General features: G+C 35.9%; 2 protein-coding genes and 1 long non-coding RNA gene across 3 annotated transcripts; all 3 read right to left on the bottom strand.

The window, feature by feature from the left end:
* Positions 1–2,955: 2,955 nt before the first annotated feature.
* LOC125140196 lies at positions 2,956–12,924 on the bottom strand. The gene is made up of 2 exons (XR_007139434.1): positions 12,776–12,924; positions 2,956–2,998 (listed from the first exon to the last, which is right to left on the bottom strand). It is a non-coding gene; the product is annotated as an uncharacterized LOC125140196 (long non-coding RNA).
* LOC125140195 (antigen-presenting glycoprotein CD1d2-like) lies at positions 5,702–6,945 on the bottom strand. Its single transcript, XM_047808343.1, has 2 exons — positions 6,161–6,945; positions 5,702–6,065 (listed from the first exon to the last, which is right to left on the bottom strand). The coding sequence occupies exons 1-2, from the start codon at positions 6,450–6,452 to the stop codon at positions 5,866–5,868; spliced, it is 492 nt and encodes a 163-aa protein (XP_047664299.1). The 5' UTR covers positions 6,453–6,945; the 3' UTR covers positions 5,702–5,865.
* Positions 12,925–14,956: 2,032 nt separating the features above from the next.
* LOC113643955 (H-2 class I histocompatibility antigen, Q9 alpha chain-like) lies at positions 14,957–19,214 on the bottom strand. Its single transcript, XM_047808250.1, has 6 exons — positions 19,211–19,214; positions 18,292–18,549; positions 16,631–16,912; positions 15,650–15,924; positions 15,363–15,553; positions 14,957–15,269 (listed from the first exon to the last, which is right to left on the bottom strand). Exons 1-5 carry the CDS (start codon positions 19,212–19,214, stop codon positions 15,365–15,367), a joined length of 1,008 nt encoding a protein of 335 aa, XP_047664206.1. The 3' UTR covers positions 14,957–15,269; positions 15,363–15,364.
* Between the last annotated feature and the right edge of the window lie 663 nt (positions 19,215–19,877).

Raw genomic sequence — 19,877 nt, 5'->3', positions numbered from 1 at the left:
GTAATGTTTGTTTTTTAAATATTTTTACAGCTATGGTTATATCAGAGGTCGAGATCGGAATGTTGAGGATGTCAGTGTAGACCTTTATATAATAGATAGCGGACGTAGACTTAAGGCATTAACTGTAGTCTAATTATTGTAGTCTAGCACGCGATATTTCATCTGTCATTGAGATTATGATGGAGAATGTAGCTCTTATGAGGTTATCTCTGGGGGGAAAATGTTTCATAATTACGCTGGCTGTGAAAAATGCTATAATACATAAACCCTGAATGCACTGACCCTGAATACAGCAGTAACAACAATTCTCATGTTTTTTTATGGGAATATTCAACTCATTTTTACCAGCTCGGATACTTATAAGCCATCTTACCTCATCATATGACACCCACCAGTTGAAGAGGCTGGACCCTAAGAAAGGAAAGAGTACCCTCTTACTCATACATGACCCCCAGAAGCCTCATGACTGGCTAATGTCACTGTGATTGACAGGCTGACAGAATAAGCCCCTCCCACCCTGAGAACACTTTTGTGTGGATCTTTTTAATATAGCACTGTTTTTTTCTTCAATCAAGACTATCTCATAGAAGCTAGTTTTTAATGTTTTTTTAATATATAAATTAAAGCACACTTTTTTATTATGTCATTATGTCATTGTGTCATTATGATGCCTTTATAAGCCTTATAAACCTCATTAATCCCATTTTTACACATTTTTTCCTTAAATCCGTGAATTTTTTTCTCTGTTCAGAACCAAATAGTTTCTAGATGACCTGCCTTCATGAAATTTGACATCTTCTTTCCTTTCTTTGGTTAAAAAGGATGTTACAAAGGAAATTCCCAGAAGGTTATTAAAATAAATCATAAATCATGTGTCGGAAATTCATTAAATTGGACTCTGAGCAAACCTTTAGTAAAAAGTCTTTTTCCTGTTCAGAGTCAAATAAATCATTTACTTCTAACTAAAAACAAGAGACTTTATTTGTTCTCAGGCCATCTGAAGCAGATATTTGTTGCCAGTGATGTGTTTCTGTTATTTCTCTGATGTAAAGTCACGTGCTGTGTTGATATCATCTCACTATCATTATTATTATTAGGGCCCGAGCACCAAATGGTGCGAAGCCCTATTGTTTTTGCTCGGGTTTATTTGTTTGTTTGTTTGTTTATTTTGCACACATTGGCCAATTGGGGTTCATTAACATGCTTGAAAACTCTTAAAATTTGGCACACACGTCAGAGTCGTCCCAAAGGCTTTTTTGACAGCTGCATGCGGTAAACTTTTAAATCCTCTTCCTAGGGGGTTCATGCAATTGAGACCAGACTTGGCCACCATGACACAGAGATATTAGAGATGCGAAATTGTGAACAGGTTTTTGAGGTGGGAATTCTAAATCCAATATGTCAATAAAAGTCTAAACTACCACAAATTCCATTCCAATACAAACTACACCTGCGTGCCACTGAAGATCAAATATTCATGATAAATTACCATTTCAAGATGCAAGTATGAATGCATGTTTATGCATATTTAATTAAACAGTGCCTTATTTGCATAAAATGATTTGTAAAAGTTAAAGATTTTAAATTTACAGCATTTGGCAGATGCTTTTATCCACAAAGCTCTCAAGTGTCAGCATTGAGCATGAAAGTAACTAATTTCTGTCTTTTCTCACGCTCTCCCGCCACACACTGTATTTCTCACACAGAAAAAGTGTTTATCATATATTTAATAAGCCACAGCGCCCAAAATGTATCTGCCCGCACCGCTGTCTCTATGGAACCGGGCAGGAATCAAGCGCGTCTCCCCTGGAGCTCTTAGTCGGGCCTGACTAAGCCAATCAAAAAAGAGGCTACACAACAGCCAATCAGAAAATACCAATTTGTATATGGGTAAGATTTAACGCAATAACCAATGAAAAAAAAGCATATCCTGGAATTTGAGCACGGAGTAAGTCATGATCTCCTGTTGTAATGTTACAACAAATTCACAACTTGTTTGACATAAACAACATTTTGACTGCTGTTAGAGACGTTTCCCAGATAATCAGCATCAGTTTTTCATGAGTGTCTGTAATAGCCAACAGTTTTACAGACTGTTCACCGACAACACCTGCTCAGGACAAGTAGTCTAGGCCAGTGGTTCTCAAACTGGGGGCCCTGAGATGGTGCCAGGGGGCCACGGCTTTATGACATTTTATAAAATAATGAATTTATCATAAATTCCGTGTAATTAAATCTCAGAAAAATAAGGCTACTAACCAACAGCACTACACTGTATAATTTATTATGTTTTGTTTAATTCAAATATTAAGTTTTGGGTTGGAGATATCACAAAATGTCTTCAAAACTTGAGAGCCCTGAACATGTATTACAATATTCACTGTAAAACTAAAAATGATCATCAAATGAATGTTTCTATTAATGAGATGGGAAATGAAGATTTCTATTTTCTGGAAAAAGAGATCATTTGTTGAAGCTTTGATGAACGCTGCATGCCAGTGACTCCTGCTGGTCAAATATATTTATAATAATAAAATCATATCTGAGTTGATAACGTGGTGATTTAGTAGCAATTTCATTTAAAGATAAAATAAATATCCTGTGTTTGTGTGACTTAATTATTGTGTAAAACACATACACAGGTCGATATTTAATACAAAAGTTATTGTATTAAATATCATATCACACACATATACAATCAGTTTTAAATAAAGAGATAATACAGCAGTGTTTGAGCACTGTAGTAATGATTAAGAAATACACACTACTAATGAATATATTTTCCTTGTCATAATAATACTTTCAATGTATTTCATTTCAGTTTTACATTCATTCATTTTATACCGCTTATCCGAACTACCTCGGGTCACGGGGAGCCTGTGCCTATCTCAGGCATCATCGGGCATCAAGGCAGGATACACCCTGGACGGAGTGCCAACCCATCGCAGGGCACACTAGCACGGCCTGTCTTCTTTTTCTTCTTCTCCTGCTTGTCCACCTTTGGTGTCTGTCCCCGTACTTTTCCAGCACAAGCCAGAAAACCGTGGACCTTACCTCCCAGAAGCCTGCCAACAACCTCCAAGGTGCAATACTCTGAAATTCCACAGCTCACGAGGGTTGCAGCATCTTCCAGAGGAGTGCTAGATAGGAGAAGTTTTACATTAAATCGTAAAATAAAAAAAAGAGAGTAATGAAGATGAAAAGACACAGAAGGAAAGAGCAGTGAGATAGAGATTAGTGCAGTGAGGAGGAGGAATGGAAATGTAGAGGAGACAAAAATAATATATTAGGAAAATAGAAAGAACATGCAACGTCCAAAAATGCCTACAGAAAAAAAGCCTACTTGAAAGTTTGAGAACCCTTTAGAAATTCCTATATTTCTACATAAATATGACCCAAAACATCATCAGATTGCTGTTTTTATGCTGTTTTTTTATGCTGGAATTCAGTATTTTCCTTTCTCTAAAAATAATGCTTCCCAATAAATAATAAAAATAAAGTTATTTTTTGGTATCGTTCCTCCACAAATTATTTTTCCAATAGTCCTCTGGCTTGTCCACATGAACTTTAGTAAAAATCAATGTTCTTTTTGGAGAGTAGTTGCTTTCTCCTTGCAACTCTGCCTTGCACACACAGGTTGTTCAGTGTTCATCTGATGGCAGACTCATGAACATTAACATAAGCAGTAAAAGAGTACCACTTCTGGGAATGTACCAATGGTCATAAATTTCCTCGTTTTTACAGAATCTATATGACTATGTGTCCAAACTCTTAAGAGAGGATTTTGTAACCTTTTCCAGACTGATGAGCAACAGTAACTCTTTTTCTGAAGTTCTCAGAAATCTCCATTGTTTTTGCAATGATCGTCCTCTTCCACAAACACACAGCATGAACATCAGACTTTGACACTCAAGGACTGAAATCAGTTGGACTCTAATTTGACCTTGAAATTAAGTACTAAACCTTAAGGTTCACATACTTTTGCCTCTCACAGATATATAATATTGGAACATTTTTCTTAATAAAGAAATCACCAAGTATAATTATTTGTCTGATCTGTTTGACTCGGTTTATTTTGTCTTCATTTGGGACTTCTGTGAAAATCTGATGATGTTTTGGTCATATTTATGCAGAAATATAGACATTTTCAAGCGACACTGTATATTATATACAGTACACACACACACACACACACACACACACACACACACACACATGTACACAGTGGCAAGAAATAGTATGTGAACCTTTTGGAATTTCATGGTTTTCTGAATAAATTTGCCATAAAATGTGATCGGATCTTCATCCAAGTCAAGGGTGTTGACAAACACAACCTGTCTAATAATAATTACACAAAAACATTCTGATCTTTCATGTCTTTATTGAGAACCAAAAAACCTCATAAAGCATACTTTTGACAGTAACTAATACTCTAATGCATTACTCTTTAAATAAATTAACTCTGTTACTATATGGTGCGTTTGTCCGTTGCTTTTTTAAATTAATACATTTTGGCCGAAGTGTAGCCTACAGCCTAACCTGTTCACAGCAGCAACGCATCGTAGCAGACCTGCCAACCTTGGAAAAAAATTTTGAGTAGCAACTTACTGCAGCGACGCGGCGCAAGGTCAGGCACATTTGCTGGTCAGTGTTAAGTTCACATTCTCACTCATTACAACTTTTTGAAGAACTCTTTCATTGAAAAGGCAACATAAAAACAAAAACATGTCTCTTAAACATTACTTAAATACATGGGACATTATAAATAACAAAAATTAACAAATAGCATACTGTATAAAAATACTGTATAAATAACAGAAAAAACAAAGGGCTTACAAAAGGTCTTTTAAACTTTCTAAATAACTGAAAACTGCCATGTCCCTTGAACACATATCAGACAACAAAATAAATAAAATCTCAAAACTTGTGATATTTTCACACTAACAATAACAATACTTGGCTGCTACTAAAATAAAGAGTATAACGTTATGTTTATGATCGTTTGTGTATAATATCTGCATACTATTTTAGCAACTCTTTATGTATTGCCATAAATTAGATCTAATGAACTAAACAGAAACTTCATATGCCAACCTGTAAACACGAAGACGCCGCACTGTGGGCTTGTTTCCGTTTATTCGAGTATGTGCGTCAGTAACGGCGAGTTAAGGTGGTCCTATCTACTGCGATAAACAGCAAATCAATCTGTCGAAGCACCTCCAGAAACAGCTTTTATGATGCAGAAGCCATTTTAATTTATACTATTCAGCTTGTTTTGTTATTTATTTCAGAAATCCTTGTGATATATTCAGTTTGTGCTGGTATGACTTAAATAAACAAAAATAAAATAGTGTTTAAGTCAGTGTTGTGTTTGTATAGACCAGAAGGCATAAAAGAGCATTAATGGCAACATTAAAGAATGTTCTTTAAAAGTAACAGTACTTAACAGTAATGTAGTCTTTTTTGGTGTAAGTAATCAATAATGTAATCGAGTTACTTTTTGAATGAAGTAACTAGTAACTGTAACTAGTTACTATTTCTTAGTAACTAGCACAACACTGGAGTTAATGACCTCAAAAAAGCTAATTGGAGTCAGGTTTTAGCACACCTGGAGTCATTAATATAATACGTTTGGAGGTGTGGACTACAGCTACTTTGACTGATAACCAAGCCCCCCACCCCCCACCCCCCACCAGTAGAGGAAGACCTGGACAGGAAAACATTCTTCAGTGTGGAGGCTCCCTTCCTGGTTTAGACTGGAACGTCACTGTGTGGAGTCTAAAAGACAGATGATCTTCAGAAAATATCTAACATTCCACTCTAACTGTAAATATTAAGTTTAATATAAATATCAAAATATATACTTTAACACACGTTTAAGGGATGTATCTCAGTTCTGTTCCATTGAACTTCACGGGGATTTTCTGCACCAGGATTTTTTATCTTCTTCCAGATGAACATTCCAACAATAGCAACGAGAACGAAGAGAGTGATGACCACAGGAACAATGATACCAACATTCCCTCCATCTGGTCCTCCACCTGATCCTATACATGATCCTACATCTGATAAATAATCACAGACTCTTTATTATCAGCTGCATCAGTAAATCAATTTTCACTGCAAATCTGTACTTTTATAGGAAAGTGTTTTTTCTGACCTCTCCGGGTTCGGCGCTTGTTTACATTCGGCATTAACTCCTTCCCAAAGGTGCTGTGCTGAATCACACAGGTGTAGTTGTGTTTCTGCAGGTCCTCAGCTGAGACTTTCATAATGCTTCTCATCTGGAAGCTTCCATCCTGGTTTATAAAAGACATTCTGAGCTCCACGTCCTCATTCACCGCTTCGTCTTCTCCGTCCTTCCTCCATGAGATCATCACTGGTTTGGGGAAGACACCTGTAGCATTACACACCAGCTCTGGAAAAGGCGATCGTTTATGGCACACTGGCATCTTAGAATGAACTGCAGAGACACACAGGAAGAAATATTAAAACTCTTAAGCAGGGCTCACACTGTGCCATGTTTCAAAACCCTTCGCGATTGTTGCTGTACAAAAATGATCCCCATGTCACACTGTAGGATCTCAGTTGTCAACCTGTCAGACAGTCGAGACGAGTCAAAATCGAATGCACACAAGAAGACTTGTCAATGGTTTTACGTCATCAATCCATGACACGATCAGTTCCGAATTCTCTTGCTAAAATGGCAGGTAGCAGCAAACGAAAACAATCTGTACCGTTAATTGTGTTTCTAACAATCCTTGATGATAAAGACAGGAAAAATCATGTCAAACCAGCAATCAAACATGACAGATTTTACCCTAGGATTCTAGAAATCTTTCAGGATTTTCAAAATTTGTCTCAGACGACCAAATTGTGGCCAAAATCGTAAAGTGTGAGGCGGGCATTAAATTATAAATCTGACAATGTTACCATCAAAGTGAGTGTTAATACTAAAGGAATGCATTATTAATCAAGTGTGTGTGTGTGTGTGTTGTGAAGTATGTTTACAATCGCTGGAGTGTGTACTCTATTGGAGTGGTGTGTGCCTCTTTTCAAAAGTTATTGAACTGGATGCTCTGCCACTGGAGAACCCCATAGAATAGAGTGATGATGGAAATTGAACATCTACAGTAAATAATAGCACATTAAAGACTTGTAGTATGTTCTTTAGGGTCAAATAAATATTTAGCAACTTGTTTTGGAGTGGTGTGTGCCTCTTTTCAAAAGTTATTGAACTGGATGCTCTGCCAATGGAGAACCCCATAGAATAGAGTGATGATGGAAAGTGAACATCTAGAGTAAATAATAGCACATTAAAGACTTGTAGTATGTTCTTTAGGGTCAAATAAATATTTAGCAACTTGTTCTGGAGTGGTGTGTGACTCTTTTCAAAAGTTATTGAACTGGATGCTCTGCCACTGGAGAACGCCATAGAATAGAGTGATGATGGAAATTGAACATCTAGAGTAAATAATAGCACATTAAAGACTTGTAGTATGTTCTTTAGGGTCAAATAAATATTTAGCAACTTGTTTTGGAGTGGTGTGTGCCTCTTTTCAAAAGTTATTGAACTGGATGCTCTGCCACTGGAGAACCCCATAGAATAGAGTGATGATGGAAATTGAACATCAAGAGTAAATTATAGCACATTAAAGACTTGTAGTATGTTCTTTAGGGTCAAATAAATATTTAGCAACTTGTTCTGGAGTGGCGTGTGCCTCTTTTCAAAAGTTATTGAACTGGATGCTCTGCCACTGGAGAACGCCATAGAATAGAGTGATCATGGAAATTGAACATCCAGAGTAAATAATAGCACATTAAAGACTTGTAGTATGTTCTTTAGGGTCAAATAAATATTTAGCAACTTGTTTTGGAGTGGTGTGTGCCTCTTTTCAAAAGTTATTGAACTGGATGTTCTGCCAATGGAGAACCCCATAGAATAGAGTGATGATGGAAAGTGAACATCTACAGTAAATAATAGCACATTAAAGACTTGTAGTATGTTCTTTAGGACCAAATAAATATTTAGCAACTTGTTTTGGAGTGGTTTGTGCCTCTTTTCAAAAGTTATTGAACTGGATGCTCTGCCACTGGAGAACCCCATAGAATAGAGTGATGATGGAAATTGAACATCTAGAGTAAATTATAGCACATTAAAGACTTGTAGTATGTTCTTTAGGGTCAAATAAATATTTAGCAACTTGTTTTGGAGTGGTGTGTGCCTCTTTTCAAAAGTTATTGAACTGATTGCTCTGCCAATGGAGAACCCCATAGAATAGAGTGATGATGGAAATTGAACATCTAGAGTAAATTATAGCACATTAAAGACTTGTAGTATGTTCTTTAGGGTCAAATAAATATTTAGCAACTTGTTTTGGAGTGGTGTGTGCCTCTTTTCAAAAGTTATTGAACTGGATGCTCTGCCAATGGAGAACCCCATAGAATAGAGTGATGATGGAAAGTGAACATCTAGAGTAAATAATAGCACATTAAAGACTTGTAGTATGTTCTTTAGGGTCAAATAAATATTCAGCAACTTTGTCTGGAGTGGTGTGTGACTCTTTTCAAAAGTTATTGAACTGGATGCTCTGCCAATGGAGAACCCCATAGAATAGAGTGATGATGGAAATTGAACATCTAGAGTAAATAATAGCACATTAAAGACTTGTAGTATGTTCTTTAGGGTCAAATAAATATTTAGCAACTTGTTTTGGAGTGGTGTGTGCCTCTTTTCAAAAGTTATTGAACTGGATGCTCTGCCAATGGAGAACCCCATAGAATAGAGTGATGATGGAAAGTGAACATCTACAGTAAATAATAGCACATTAAAGACTTGTAGTATGTTCTTTAGGGTCAAATAAATATTTAGCAACTTGTTCTGGAGTGGTGTGTGCCTCTTTTCAAAAGTTATTGAACTGGATGCTCTGCCAATGGAGAACCCCATAGAAAAGAGTGATGATGGAAATTGAACATCTAGAGTAAATAATAGCACATTAAAGACTTGTAGTATGTTCTTTAGGGTCAAATAAATATTTAGCAACTTGTTTTGGAGTGGTGTGTGTCTGTTTTCAAAAGTTATTGAACTGGATGCTCTGCCACTGGAGAACCCCATTGAATAGAGTGATGATGGAAATTGAACATCTAGAGTAAATAATAGCACATAACATCTAGAGTAAATAATAGCACATTAAAGACTTGTAGTATGTTCTTTAGGACCAAATAAATATTTAGCAACTTGTTTTGGAGTGGTTTGTGCCTGTTTTCAAAAGTTATTGAACTGGATGCTCTGCCAATGGAGAACCCCATAGAATAAAGTGATGATGGACATTGAACATCTAGAGTAAATAATAGCACATTAAAGACTTGTAGTATGTTCTTTAGGGTCAAATAAATATTTAGCAACTTGTTCTGGAGTGGTGTGTGACTCTTTTCAAAAGTTATTGAACTGGATGCTCTGCCAATGGAGAACCCCATAGAATAGAGTGATGATGGAAATTGAACATCTAGAGTAAATAATAGCACATTAAAGACTTGTAGTATGTTCTTTAGGGTCAAATAAATATTTAGCAACTTGTTTTGGAGTGGTGTGTGCCTCTTTTCAAAAGTTATTGAACTGAATGCTCTGCCACTGGAGAACCCCATAAAATAGAGTGATGATGGAAATTGAACATCTAGAGTAAATAATAGCACATGACATCTAGAGTAAATAATAGCACATTAAAGACTTGTAGTATGTTCTTTAGGGTCAAATAAATATTTAGCAACTTGTTCTGGAGTGGCGTGTGCCTCTTTTCAAAAGTTATTGAACTGGATGCTCTGCCACTGGAGAACGCCATAGAATAGAGTGATCATGGAAATTGAACATCCAGAGTAAATAATAGCACATTAAAGACTTGTAGTATGTTCTTTAGGGTCAAATAAATATTTAGCAACTTGTTTTGGAGTAGTGTGTGCCTCTTTTCAAAAGTTATTGAACTGAATGCTCTGCCACTGGAGAACCCCATAAAATAGAGTGATGATGGAAATTGAACATCTAGAGTAAATAATAGCACATGACATCTAGAGTAAATAATAGCACATTAAAGACTTGTAGTATGTTCTTTAGGGTCAAATAAATATTTAGCAACTTGTTTTGGAGTGGTGTGTGCCTCTTTTCAAAAGTTATTGAACTGGATGTTCTGCCAATGGAGAACCCCATAGAATAGAGTGATGATGGAAAGTGAACATCTACAGTAAATAATAGCACATTAAAGACTTGTAGTATGTTCTTTAGGACCAAATAAATATTTAGCAACTTGTTTTGGACTGGTTTGTGCCTCTTTTCAAAAGTTAGTGAACTGGATGCTGTGCCACTGGAGAACCCCATAGAATAGAGTGATGATGGAAATTGAACATCTAGAGTAAATTATAGCAAATTAAAGACTTGTAGTATGTTCTTTAGGGTCAAATAAATATTTAGCAACTTGTTTTGGAGTGGTGTGTGCCTCTTTTCAAAAGTTATTGAACTGGATGCTCTGCCAATGGAGAACCCCATAGAATAGAGTGATGATGGAAATTGAACATCTAGAGTAAATTATAGCACATTAAAGACTTGTAGTATGTTCTTTAGGGTCAAATAAATATTTAGCAACTTGTTTTGGAGTGGTGTGTGCCTCTTTTCAAAAGTTATTGAACTGGATGCTCTGCCAATGGAGAACCCCATAGAATAGAGTGATGATGGAAAGTGAACATCTAGAGTAAATAATAGCACATTAAAGACTTGTAGTATGTTCTTTAGGGTCAAATAAATATTCAGCAACTTTGTCTGGAGTGGTGTGTGACTCTTTTCAAAAGTTATTGAACTGGATGCTCTGCCAATGGAGAACCCCATAGAATAGAGTGATGATGGAAAGTGAACATCTAGAGTAAATAATAGCACATTAAAGACTTGTAGTATGTTCTTTAGGGTCAAATAAATATTTAGCAACTTGTTTTGGAGTGGTGTGTGCCTCTTTTCAAAAGTTATTGAACTGGATGCTCTGCCACTGGAGAACCCCATAGAATAGAGTGATGATGGAAATTGAACATCTAGAGTAAATAATAGCACATTAAAGACTTGTAGTATGTTCTTTAGGGTCAAATAAATATTTAGCAACTTGTTTTGGAGTGGTGTGTGCCTCTTTTCAAAAGTTATTGAACTGGATGCTCTGCCACTGGAGAACCCCATAGAATAGAGTGATGATGGAAATTGAACATCTAGAGTAAATAATAGCACATTAAAGACTTGTAGTATGTTCTTTAGGGTCAAATAAATATTTAGCAACTTGTTTTGGAGTGGTGTGTGCCTCTTTTCAAAAGTTATTGAACTGGATGCTCTGCCACTGGAGAACCCCATAGAATAGAGTGATGATGGAAATTGAACATCTAGAGTAAATAATAGCACATTAAAGACTTGTAGTATGTTCTTTAGGGTCAAATAAATATTTAGCAACTTGTTTTGGAGTGGTGTGTGCCTCTTTTCAAAAGTTATTGAACTGGATGTTCTGCCACTGGAGAACCCCATAGAATAGAGTGATGATGGAAATTGAACATCTAGAGTAAATAATAGCACATTAAAGACTTGTAGTATGTTCTTTAGGGTCAAATAAATATTTAGCAACTTGTTTTGGAGTGGTGTGTGCCTCTTTTCAAAAGTTATTGAACTGGATGCTCTGCCAATGGAGAACCCCATAGAATAGAGTGATGATGGAAATTGAACATCTAGAGTAAATAATAGCACATTAAAGACTTGTAGTATGTTCTTTAGGGTCAAATAAATATTTAGCAACTTGTTTTGGAGTGGTGTGTGCCTCTTTTCAAAAGTTATTGAACTGGATGCTCTGCCAATGGAGAACCCCATAGAATAGAGTGATGATGGAAATTGAACATCTAGAGTAAATAATAGCACATTAAAGACTTGTAGTATGTTCTTTAGGGTCAAATAAATATTTAGCAACTTGTTTGGAGTGGTGTGTGCCTCTTTTCAAAAGTTATTGAACTGGATGCTCTGCCACTGGAGAACCCCATAGAATAGAGTGATGATGGAAATTGAACATCTAGAGTAAATAATAGCACATTAAAGACTTGTAGTATGTTCTTTAGGGTCAAATAAATATTTAGCAACTTGTTTTGGAGTGGTGTGTGCCTCTTTTCAAAAGTTATTGAACTGGATGCTCTGCCAATGGAGAACCCCATAGAATAGAGTGATGATGGAAATTGAACATCTAGAGTAAATAATAGCACATTAAAGACTTGTAGTATGTTCTTTAGGGTCAAATAAATATTTAGCAACTTGTTTGGAGTGGTGTGTGCCTCTTTTCAAAAGTTATTGAACTGGATGCTCTGCCAATGGAGAACCCCATAGAATAGAGTGATGATGGAAATTGAACATCTAGAGTAAATAATAGCACATTAAAGACTTGTAGTATGTTCTTTAGGGTCAAATAAATATTTAGCAACTTGTTTTGGAGTGGTGTGTGCCTCTTTTCAAAAGTTATTGAACTGGATGCTCTGCCACATGAGAACCCCATAGAATAGAGTGATGATGGAAATTGAACATCTAGAGTAAATAATAGCACATAACATCTAGAGTAAATAATAGCACATTAAAGACTTGTAGTATGTTCTTTAGGGTCAAATAAATATTTAGCAACTTGTTTTGGAGTGGTGTGTGCCTCTTTTCAAAAGTTATTGAACTGGATGAGAATTGACAAAGCTGATTCTGATTCAGCTGATTCTTCTCCTGCTTGTCCACCTTTGGTGTCTGTCCCCGTACTTTTCCAACACGAGCCAGAAAACCGTGGACCTTACCTCCCAGAAGCCTGCCAACAACCTCCAAGGTGCAATACTCTGAAATTCCACAGCTCACGAGGGTTGCAGCATCTTCCAGAGGATGCTAGATAGGAGAAGTTTTACATTAAATGGTCAAATAAATATTAGAGAGTAATGAAGATGAAAAGACACAGAAGGAAAGAGCAGTGAGATAGAGATTAGTGCAGTGAGGAGGAGGAATGGAGATGTAGAGAAGACAAAAATAATATATTAGGAAAATAGCAAGAACATGCAACGTCCAAAAATGCCTACAGAAAAAAAAAAGCCTACTTGAAAGTTTGAGAAACCTTTAGAAATTCCTATATTTCTACGTAAATATGACCCAAAACATCATCAGATTGCCGTTTTTATGCTGGTTTTTATGCTGGAATTCAGTATTTTCCTTTCTCTAAAAATAATGCTTCCCAATAAATAATAAAAAGAAATAAAAAAAAGTTATTTTTGGTATCATTCCTCCACAAATTATTTTTCCAATAGTCCTCTGGCTTGTCCATATGAACTTTAGTAAACATCATGGGCAGCAATGTTCTTTTTGGAGAGTAGTGGCTTTCTCCTTGCAACTCTGCCTTGCAAACATAGTTTGTTCAGTGTTCATCTGATGGCAGACTCATCATGAACATTAACATAAGCAGTAAAAGAGTAAAAGACTGCTTGCTGTCTTGCTTTTGGAGTGAGCTTTGTTGGTTCACCACTTCTGGGAATGTACCAATGGTCATAAATTTCCTCATTTTTATAGAATCTATATGACTATGTGTCCAAACTCTTAGGAGAGGATTTTTCCAGACTGATGAGCAATGATAACTCATTTTCTGAAGTCCTCAGAAATCTCCATTGTTTTTGCAATGATCGTCCTCTTCCACAAACACACAGCATGAACATCACACTTTGATATATCTCTGTTCTTTAATTAAAATAGGACACTCAAGGACTGAAATCAGTTGGACTCTAATTTGACCTTGAAATTAAGTACTAAACCTTAAGGTTCACATACTTTTGCCTCTAACAGATATATAATATTGGAACATTTTTCTAAATATAATATATTTGTCTGATCTGTTTGACTGGGTTTATTTTGTCTTCATTAGGGACTTCTGTGGAAATCTAATTATGTTTTGGTCATATTTATGCAGAATTATAGACATTTCTAAAGGGTTAACAAACATTCTCAAGCGACATATATATGGGCACTTGACAAATAGAGGTGAAACAGTATTTTTTTTTCTTCTATTTGACAAACAAAAATATTTTTCAAACAAAATATATGAACTTATGATGTTCAAACCCTGAAGTTGGTGTCACTGTTACTGTTTTATAGAATTTCCCCTTCTTTATGCTATTTTCTAAGCCTTTTTCACAGCAACAGACGTAAAATGTCCTGCGGTGTGACACCACACTACAGTAAAGAGAAAATATACAGATATTACTGATTTCAACTGCAAATCAAATATGTTAAAGTTTAAGAAGCCTTTTCTAAAAATCATTGAAATTCAACATAGTTATTTTTCACAACTGTTTTTCAGTTCCACTCCTTAGTTGCACCTTCTTTTCTCACTCACTCGCATCGTAAATTGAGAAAGTCTTACTGCTCTGTTTACTTTTGTGATAGTTAAATTATGCAGTGCTTTGAAAGCTACATCATGATAAAAATCTAATTAACTTAAGGCATTTAGTTGCATTTAAATTGATGTCACGCCACAGGACGGCATTTATGTTACAAAATCTTGCTTGTTGTAAATATTCCTGTATATTGTTTTTGTATGTAAAAACCTTTTTTTTTTAATAAGTTAATATTTGTAAAATGATGCCAAAGCTCTTATGAATTGTGTTTATATTTCATGTCTCATTCATGTTACAGTCACACAGCAGGACATTTTGCATAAAAGTAAAACTCAACCAAAAGTAAAATTACAACATAAAATTTGCTTTATTTACATATGATTGTTGTAAGAAAAAACACTTTTTAGTGAGTATGTTACATTAAAATCACAAGTAATGTCAACCACCCATATATATATATATATATATATATATATATATATATATATATATATATATATATATATATATATATATATATATATTATATTATTATTTATTTATATATATATACACACACATACATACACATATACATATATACACACACACACAGTGGCAAGAAATATTATGTGAACCTTTTGGAATTTCATGGTTTTCTGAATAAATTTGTCATAAAATGTGAAAGGATCTTCAGCTATCGGATCAGAGAAAACACATGAAATGACCTGTTAACACGAAGATGCCGCACTGTGGCCGTTTATTCAACTATGTGCGGCAGTAACGGCGAGTCAAGGTGGTCTCATCTACCTGGAAAGGAAAACATTCTTCAGTGTGGAGGCTCCCTTTTTGGTTTAGACTGGAACGCCACTGTGTGGAGTCTAAAAGACAGATGATGGTCTTCAGAAAATAACATTCCACTAACTGTAAATATTAAGTTTAATATAAATATCAAAATATATACTTTAACACACGTTTAAGGGATGTATCTCAGTTCCGTTCCGTTGAACTTCACGGGGATTTTCTGCACCAGAATTTTTTCTTCTTCCAGATGAACATTCCAACAATAGCAACGAGAACAAGGAGAATGATGACCGCAGGAACAATGATACCAACATTCCCTCCATCTGGTTCTCCACCTGATCCTATACATGATCCTACATCTCTTAAATAATCACAGATTCTATTATCAGCTGCATCAGTAAAATCACTTTTCACTGCAAATCTGTACTTTTATAGGAAAGTGTTTTTTTTTGTTTACATTCGGCATTAACTCCTTCCCGAAGCTGCTGTGCCGAATCACACAGGTGTAGTCGTGTTTCTGCAGGTCCTCAGCTGAGACTTTCATAATGCTTCTCTGGAAGCTTCCATCCTGGTTTATAAAAGACATTCTGAGCTCCACGTCCTCATTCACCACTTCGTCTTCTCCGTCCTTCCTCCATGAGATCATCACTGGTTTGGGGAAGACACCTGTAGCGTCACACACCAGCTCTGGAAAAGGCGAGCGTTTCTGGCACACTGGCATCTTAGGATGAACTGCAGAGACACACAGGAAGAAATATTAAAACTCTTAAGCAAGGCTCACACTGTGCCATGTTTCAAAACCCTTCGCGATTGTTGCTGTACAAAAATGATCCCCATGTCACACTGTAGGATCTCAGTTGTCATCCTGTCAGACAGTCAAGACGCGTCAAAATCGAATGCACACAAGAAGACCGAGGTTTTACGTTATCAATCCATGACACGATCAGTTCCGAATTCTCTTGCTAAAATGGCAGGTAGCAGCAAACGAAAACAATCTGTACCGTTAATTGTGTTTCTAACAATCCTTGATGATAAAGACAGGAAAAATCATGTCAAACCAGCAATCAAACATGACAGATTTTACCCTAGGATTCTAGAAATCTTTCAGGATTTTCAAAATTTGTCTCAGACGACCAAATTGTGGCCAAAATCGTAAAGTGTGAGGCGGGCATTAAATTATAAATCTGACAATGTTACCATCAAAGTGAGTGTTAATACTAAAAGAATGCATTATTAATCAAGTGTGTGTGTGTGTGTTGTGAAGTATGTTTACAATCGCTGGAGCGTGTACTCTGTGTGTGTTGTGAAGTGTGTGTATATAATCATTGTGCGTGTTGTGAAGGATGAAAGAGTATACTGGAGTGTGTACCATGTGTGTGTGTTGAGATGTGTGAGTAACAGCTGTAGTTACAGTAACAGGGCAGGTCACACATTTTACCTTTACTCTCTAGAGTCTCTCTGCCGTGAGGCACAAACTTCTTTAACCGATCAATACATTCAGTTTTCAGGTAGTTCATCCAGTATATAGCATGTTCTTTATAATTCCACTCCTTTATAAAGAGCTCAGCTTTCTCATTAGCTGCAATCCATGTTCCATGTTCCTGGTTCCAGTTCAGATCCAGACTCATGAAATCTTCTCCATCATAACGGTACTGACTGTATCCTCTAATGGTGCCGTTATCAAGCCCACAGCCAAACATCCACTGGAGTGTATGATCACCTGCATACACACACACACACACACAGAGAGAGAGAGAGATTTGTAAAATAAAATTTGTTTAATTTCCAAACTAAAGCATATTGTTGTTGTTTACTTTTCTTGTTGCTGCACCGTAAGACTGGGAGAAACACAATTTCAATCCTCTGCATGTCCTGGACATATAACAGAATTGACAAAGCTGATTCTGATTCTGACGGATATTGCTGAGACTTTTAAAGGCGGGGTTTCAGAAAACCGAGTCGAGCCAAATAATAAACAAAAATCAAAACAAACGTGTAGCCAACGAGCAGAAAGGAGCGGGGCTTGTCAATATGCGGCGGAGAGAGTGTTCAGTGCGCATGTGTGACATTAGCAGAAAGCAGTTTTAACATTGACATGGAGGATAAAACCAAAGAAAGAAAGCGAAGAAAGACTTACGATAAGGCAAGAAGTAGGACATGTTAATATAGGATCAGCTTTCCAGCGCTGGAGAGAACTGAAGGAGCGGGAAGTTGGCCACATATTCACAGGTTGGAGTTTCCCGAGTCAATAACTCCTGAGCTAAACGCTGTTACTACACAAATAACACCTCTTTTCTATCGTAGTAATGTAGAGAGGCAGCTACAACCGCGTTTTGTGTAGTAACAGTGTTTAGCTCAGTAGTTATTGACTCGGGAAACTCCGAAACTCAAGTTACGTATGTATGTGTGGGCGGAGCTATCAATACAGGGGTGGGACTCATTTGGGTTAGGGGCGTGCTTGTTTTGGTGATTTCAAATGTCAACATTGGCTTTCCTGGTGTGCGAGCAGTGTACAAGAACTGTAGAGAGTGTGTGTCTGTAAAGGATTACATTTTTTTTTAGCATATCTTATGTAACATAAAACTATACATTTGGATAAATTCTACAAAATTATGTTATTATACAATATTATACAATAATACAATATTATATAATACAATATTATTATATAATACAATATTATTAAAAGATTTAACCAGCAATTAGTGAACTAATAAGGCACACACACAGAGAGAGTTATCAGGTGAAAATAACTGTAAATGTAAGAGTTCATTATTTGAACTGAATAAATTTGACAAAAGTGTAAAAACATGGTCAGTGTTAGTCATTATGTTTAACATTATTGTTACATATGTCTAGTATATACACACACACACACACACACACACACACTTCTCAAAAAAATAACGGGAACACTTAAACAACACAATGTAACTCCAAGTAAATCACACTGTGAAATCAAACTGCCAACTTAGGAAGCAACACTGATTGACAACCAATTTCACATGCTGTTGTGTATTTTTCAGAACTCCTGTCCCATAGATTAACCATTCATCAACAGTTTCACAGTTTGTTAGTGATTAAAGCTCTGAGTTTCACCTTCAGCTTGATTCAACCTTTTCGTTACTGTAGTCACAATGTCTTGGAGTTGATACTGATGATCCTTAACACGCTCGGTTTCTCTGTTCCAGTCATTTTTATCATCAGTACTGATCTTCTGTAGCCACTCTGTCTTTGGGATCATCTTCCTGATGTTACTGTCATAGTACACAAACTGTTCTCCATTCAGCAGACCAACAGCAGTGACATTTATTCCTGGTGTGACAGCAGTGTACAAGAACTGCAGAGAGTGTGTGTCTGTAAAGGATTAAAAAGTTTTTTAGCATATCTTATGTAATATAAAACTATACATTTGGATAAATTCTACAAAATTATGTTATTATACAATATTATACAATAATACAATATTATTATATAATACAATATTATATAATACAATATTATTAAAAGATTTAACCAGCAATTAGTGAACTAATAAGGCACACACACACACACACACACACACACACACACACACACACACACACACACACACACACACACACACTACTGAGCCTCATTTTGACTTGTTTTAAGGACATCAGCCTGTAGTGTGTTTTTCCACTTCAATTTTGAGTGTGACTCCAAATCCAGACCTCCATGGGTTAATAAATTTGATTTTTGTTGATTTTTTTTTGTGATTTTGTTGTCAGCACATCCAACTATGTAAAGAACAAAGTATTTTAATAAGACTTTCATTCATTCAGATCTAGGATGTGTTGCTTAAGCGTTCCCTTTATTTTTTTTTGAGCAGTGTATATATAGACAACCTTTATTTTATCGATTAACTAGACCATTATTTTATATATATAAAATGTATTGCATCAACTACATTAAAGAGAATAGATTTATTTAAAGTGAATAAAATCCCCTACTTAAGGGAGTTGAAAATTAACTGAGCCACAGCCACACACCTGACCCATGTGTGCAGAGCATAGATATATATATACACTAGATGTCGCCTTGGGGTCCTAAAAATGCGTCAAAACTGCCGCCATCTTTGTACGGTGCTTCTTTACCTCAAATGCATGGACAATGCCGGACTTCTATGCTGCATATGGATGTTCAAATGAAAGAAATATAAAAACCAGACACCAAGGGATTAACTTTTACAAGTGAGAATGTGTTTTATGATATTGAATGTTAGGAAATTATATTTCAGGTTATGTTGGTTTGTTTTAGTCCTTGGTTAATGACCGCAGCTAATCCCTTTAGTTACCCATTAGTTTTTGACAGTTAGGAAAACCGACAATGTTTGTGGATTCCGAAGCTCTTAATAAGGACATTAAAAATTGACCCATGCTTTTTATGCTTAAAGGTGAAGACCTAACTTTATGAAGACATAACTTTGAGGGGGTTTTTTGGTTTATGTGACTTATTTAATGTTGCAAAAATATTGCGGGAAAAGAATAAATAAAAGATTGAACAGTCTTTGGCACCTCAACTATCTAACTTTCACATTATGTTCTTCTCAAATTTGTGATTTGGAAACCTGCAAATTGCTTTGTGTATCATATTTAATAAACCAATACAATTTAAATGTTTAATTGAACATGTATAGTCACACCATTGTAGCAGTGTTGCAT

The sequence above is a fragment of the Tachysurus fulvidraco genome, chromosome 24, assembly GCF_022655615.1.
Source record: "Tachysurus fulvidraco isolate hzauxx_2018 chromosome 24, HZAU_PFXX_2.0, whole genome shotgun sequence".
Taxonomy (NCBI): Eukaryota; Metazoa; Chordata; class Actinopteri; order Siluriformes; family Bagridae; genus Tachysurus; species Tachysurus fulvidraco.
The sequence above is the reverse complement of the archived record's forward strand: the minus strand, read 5'-3'. Positions and strand labels throughout refer to the sequence as shown.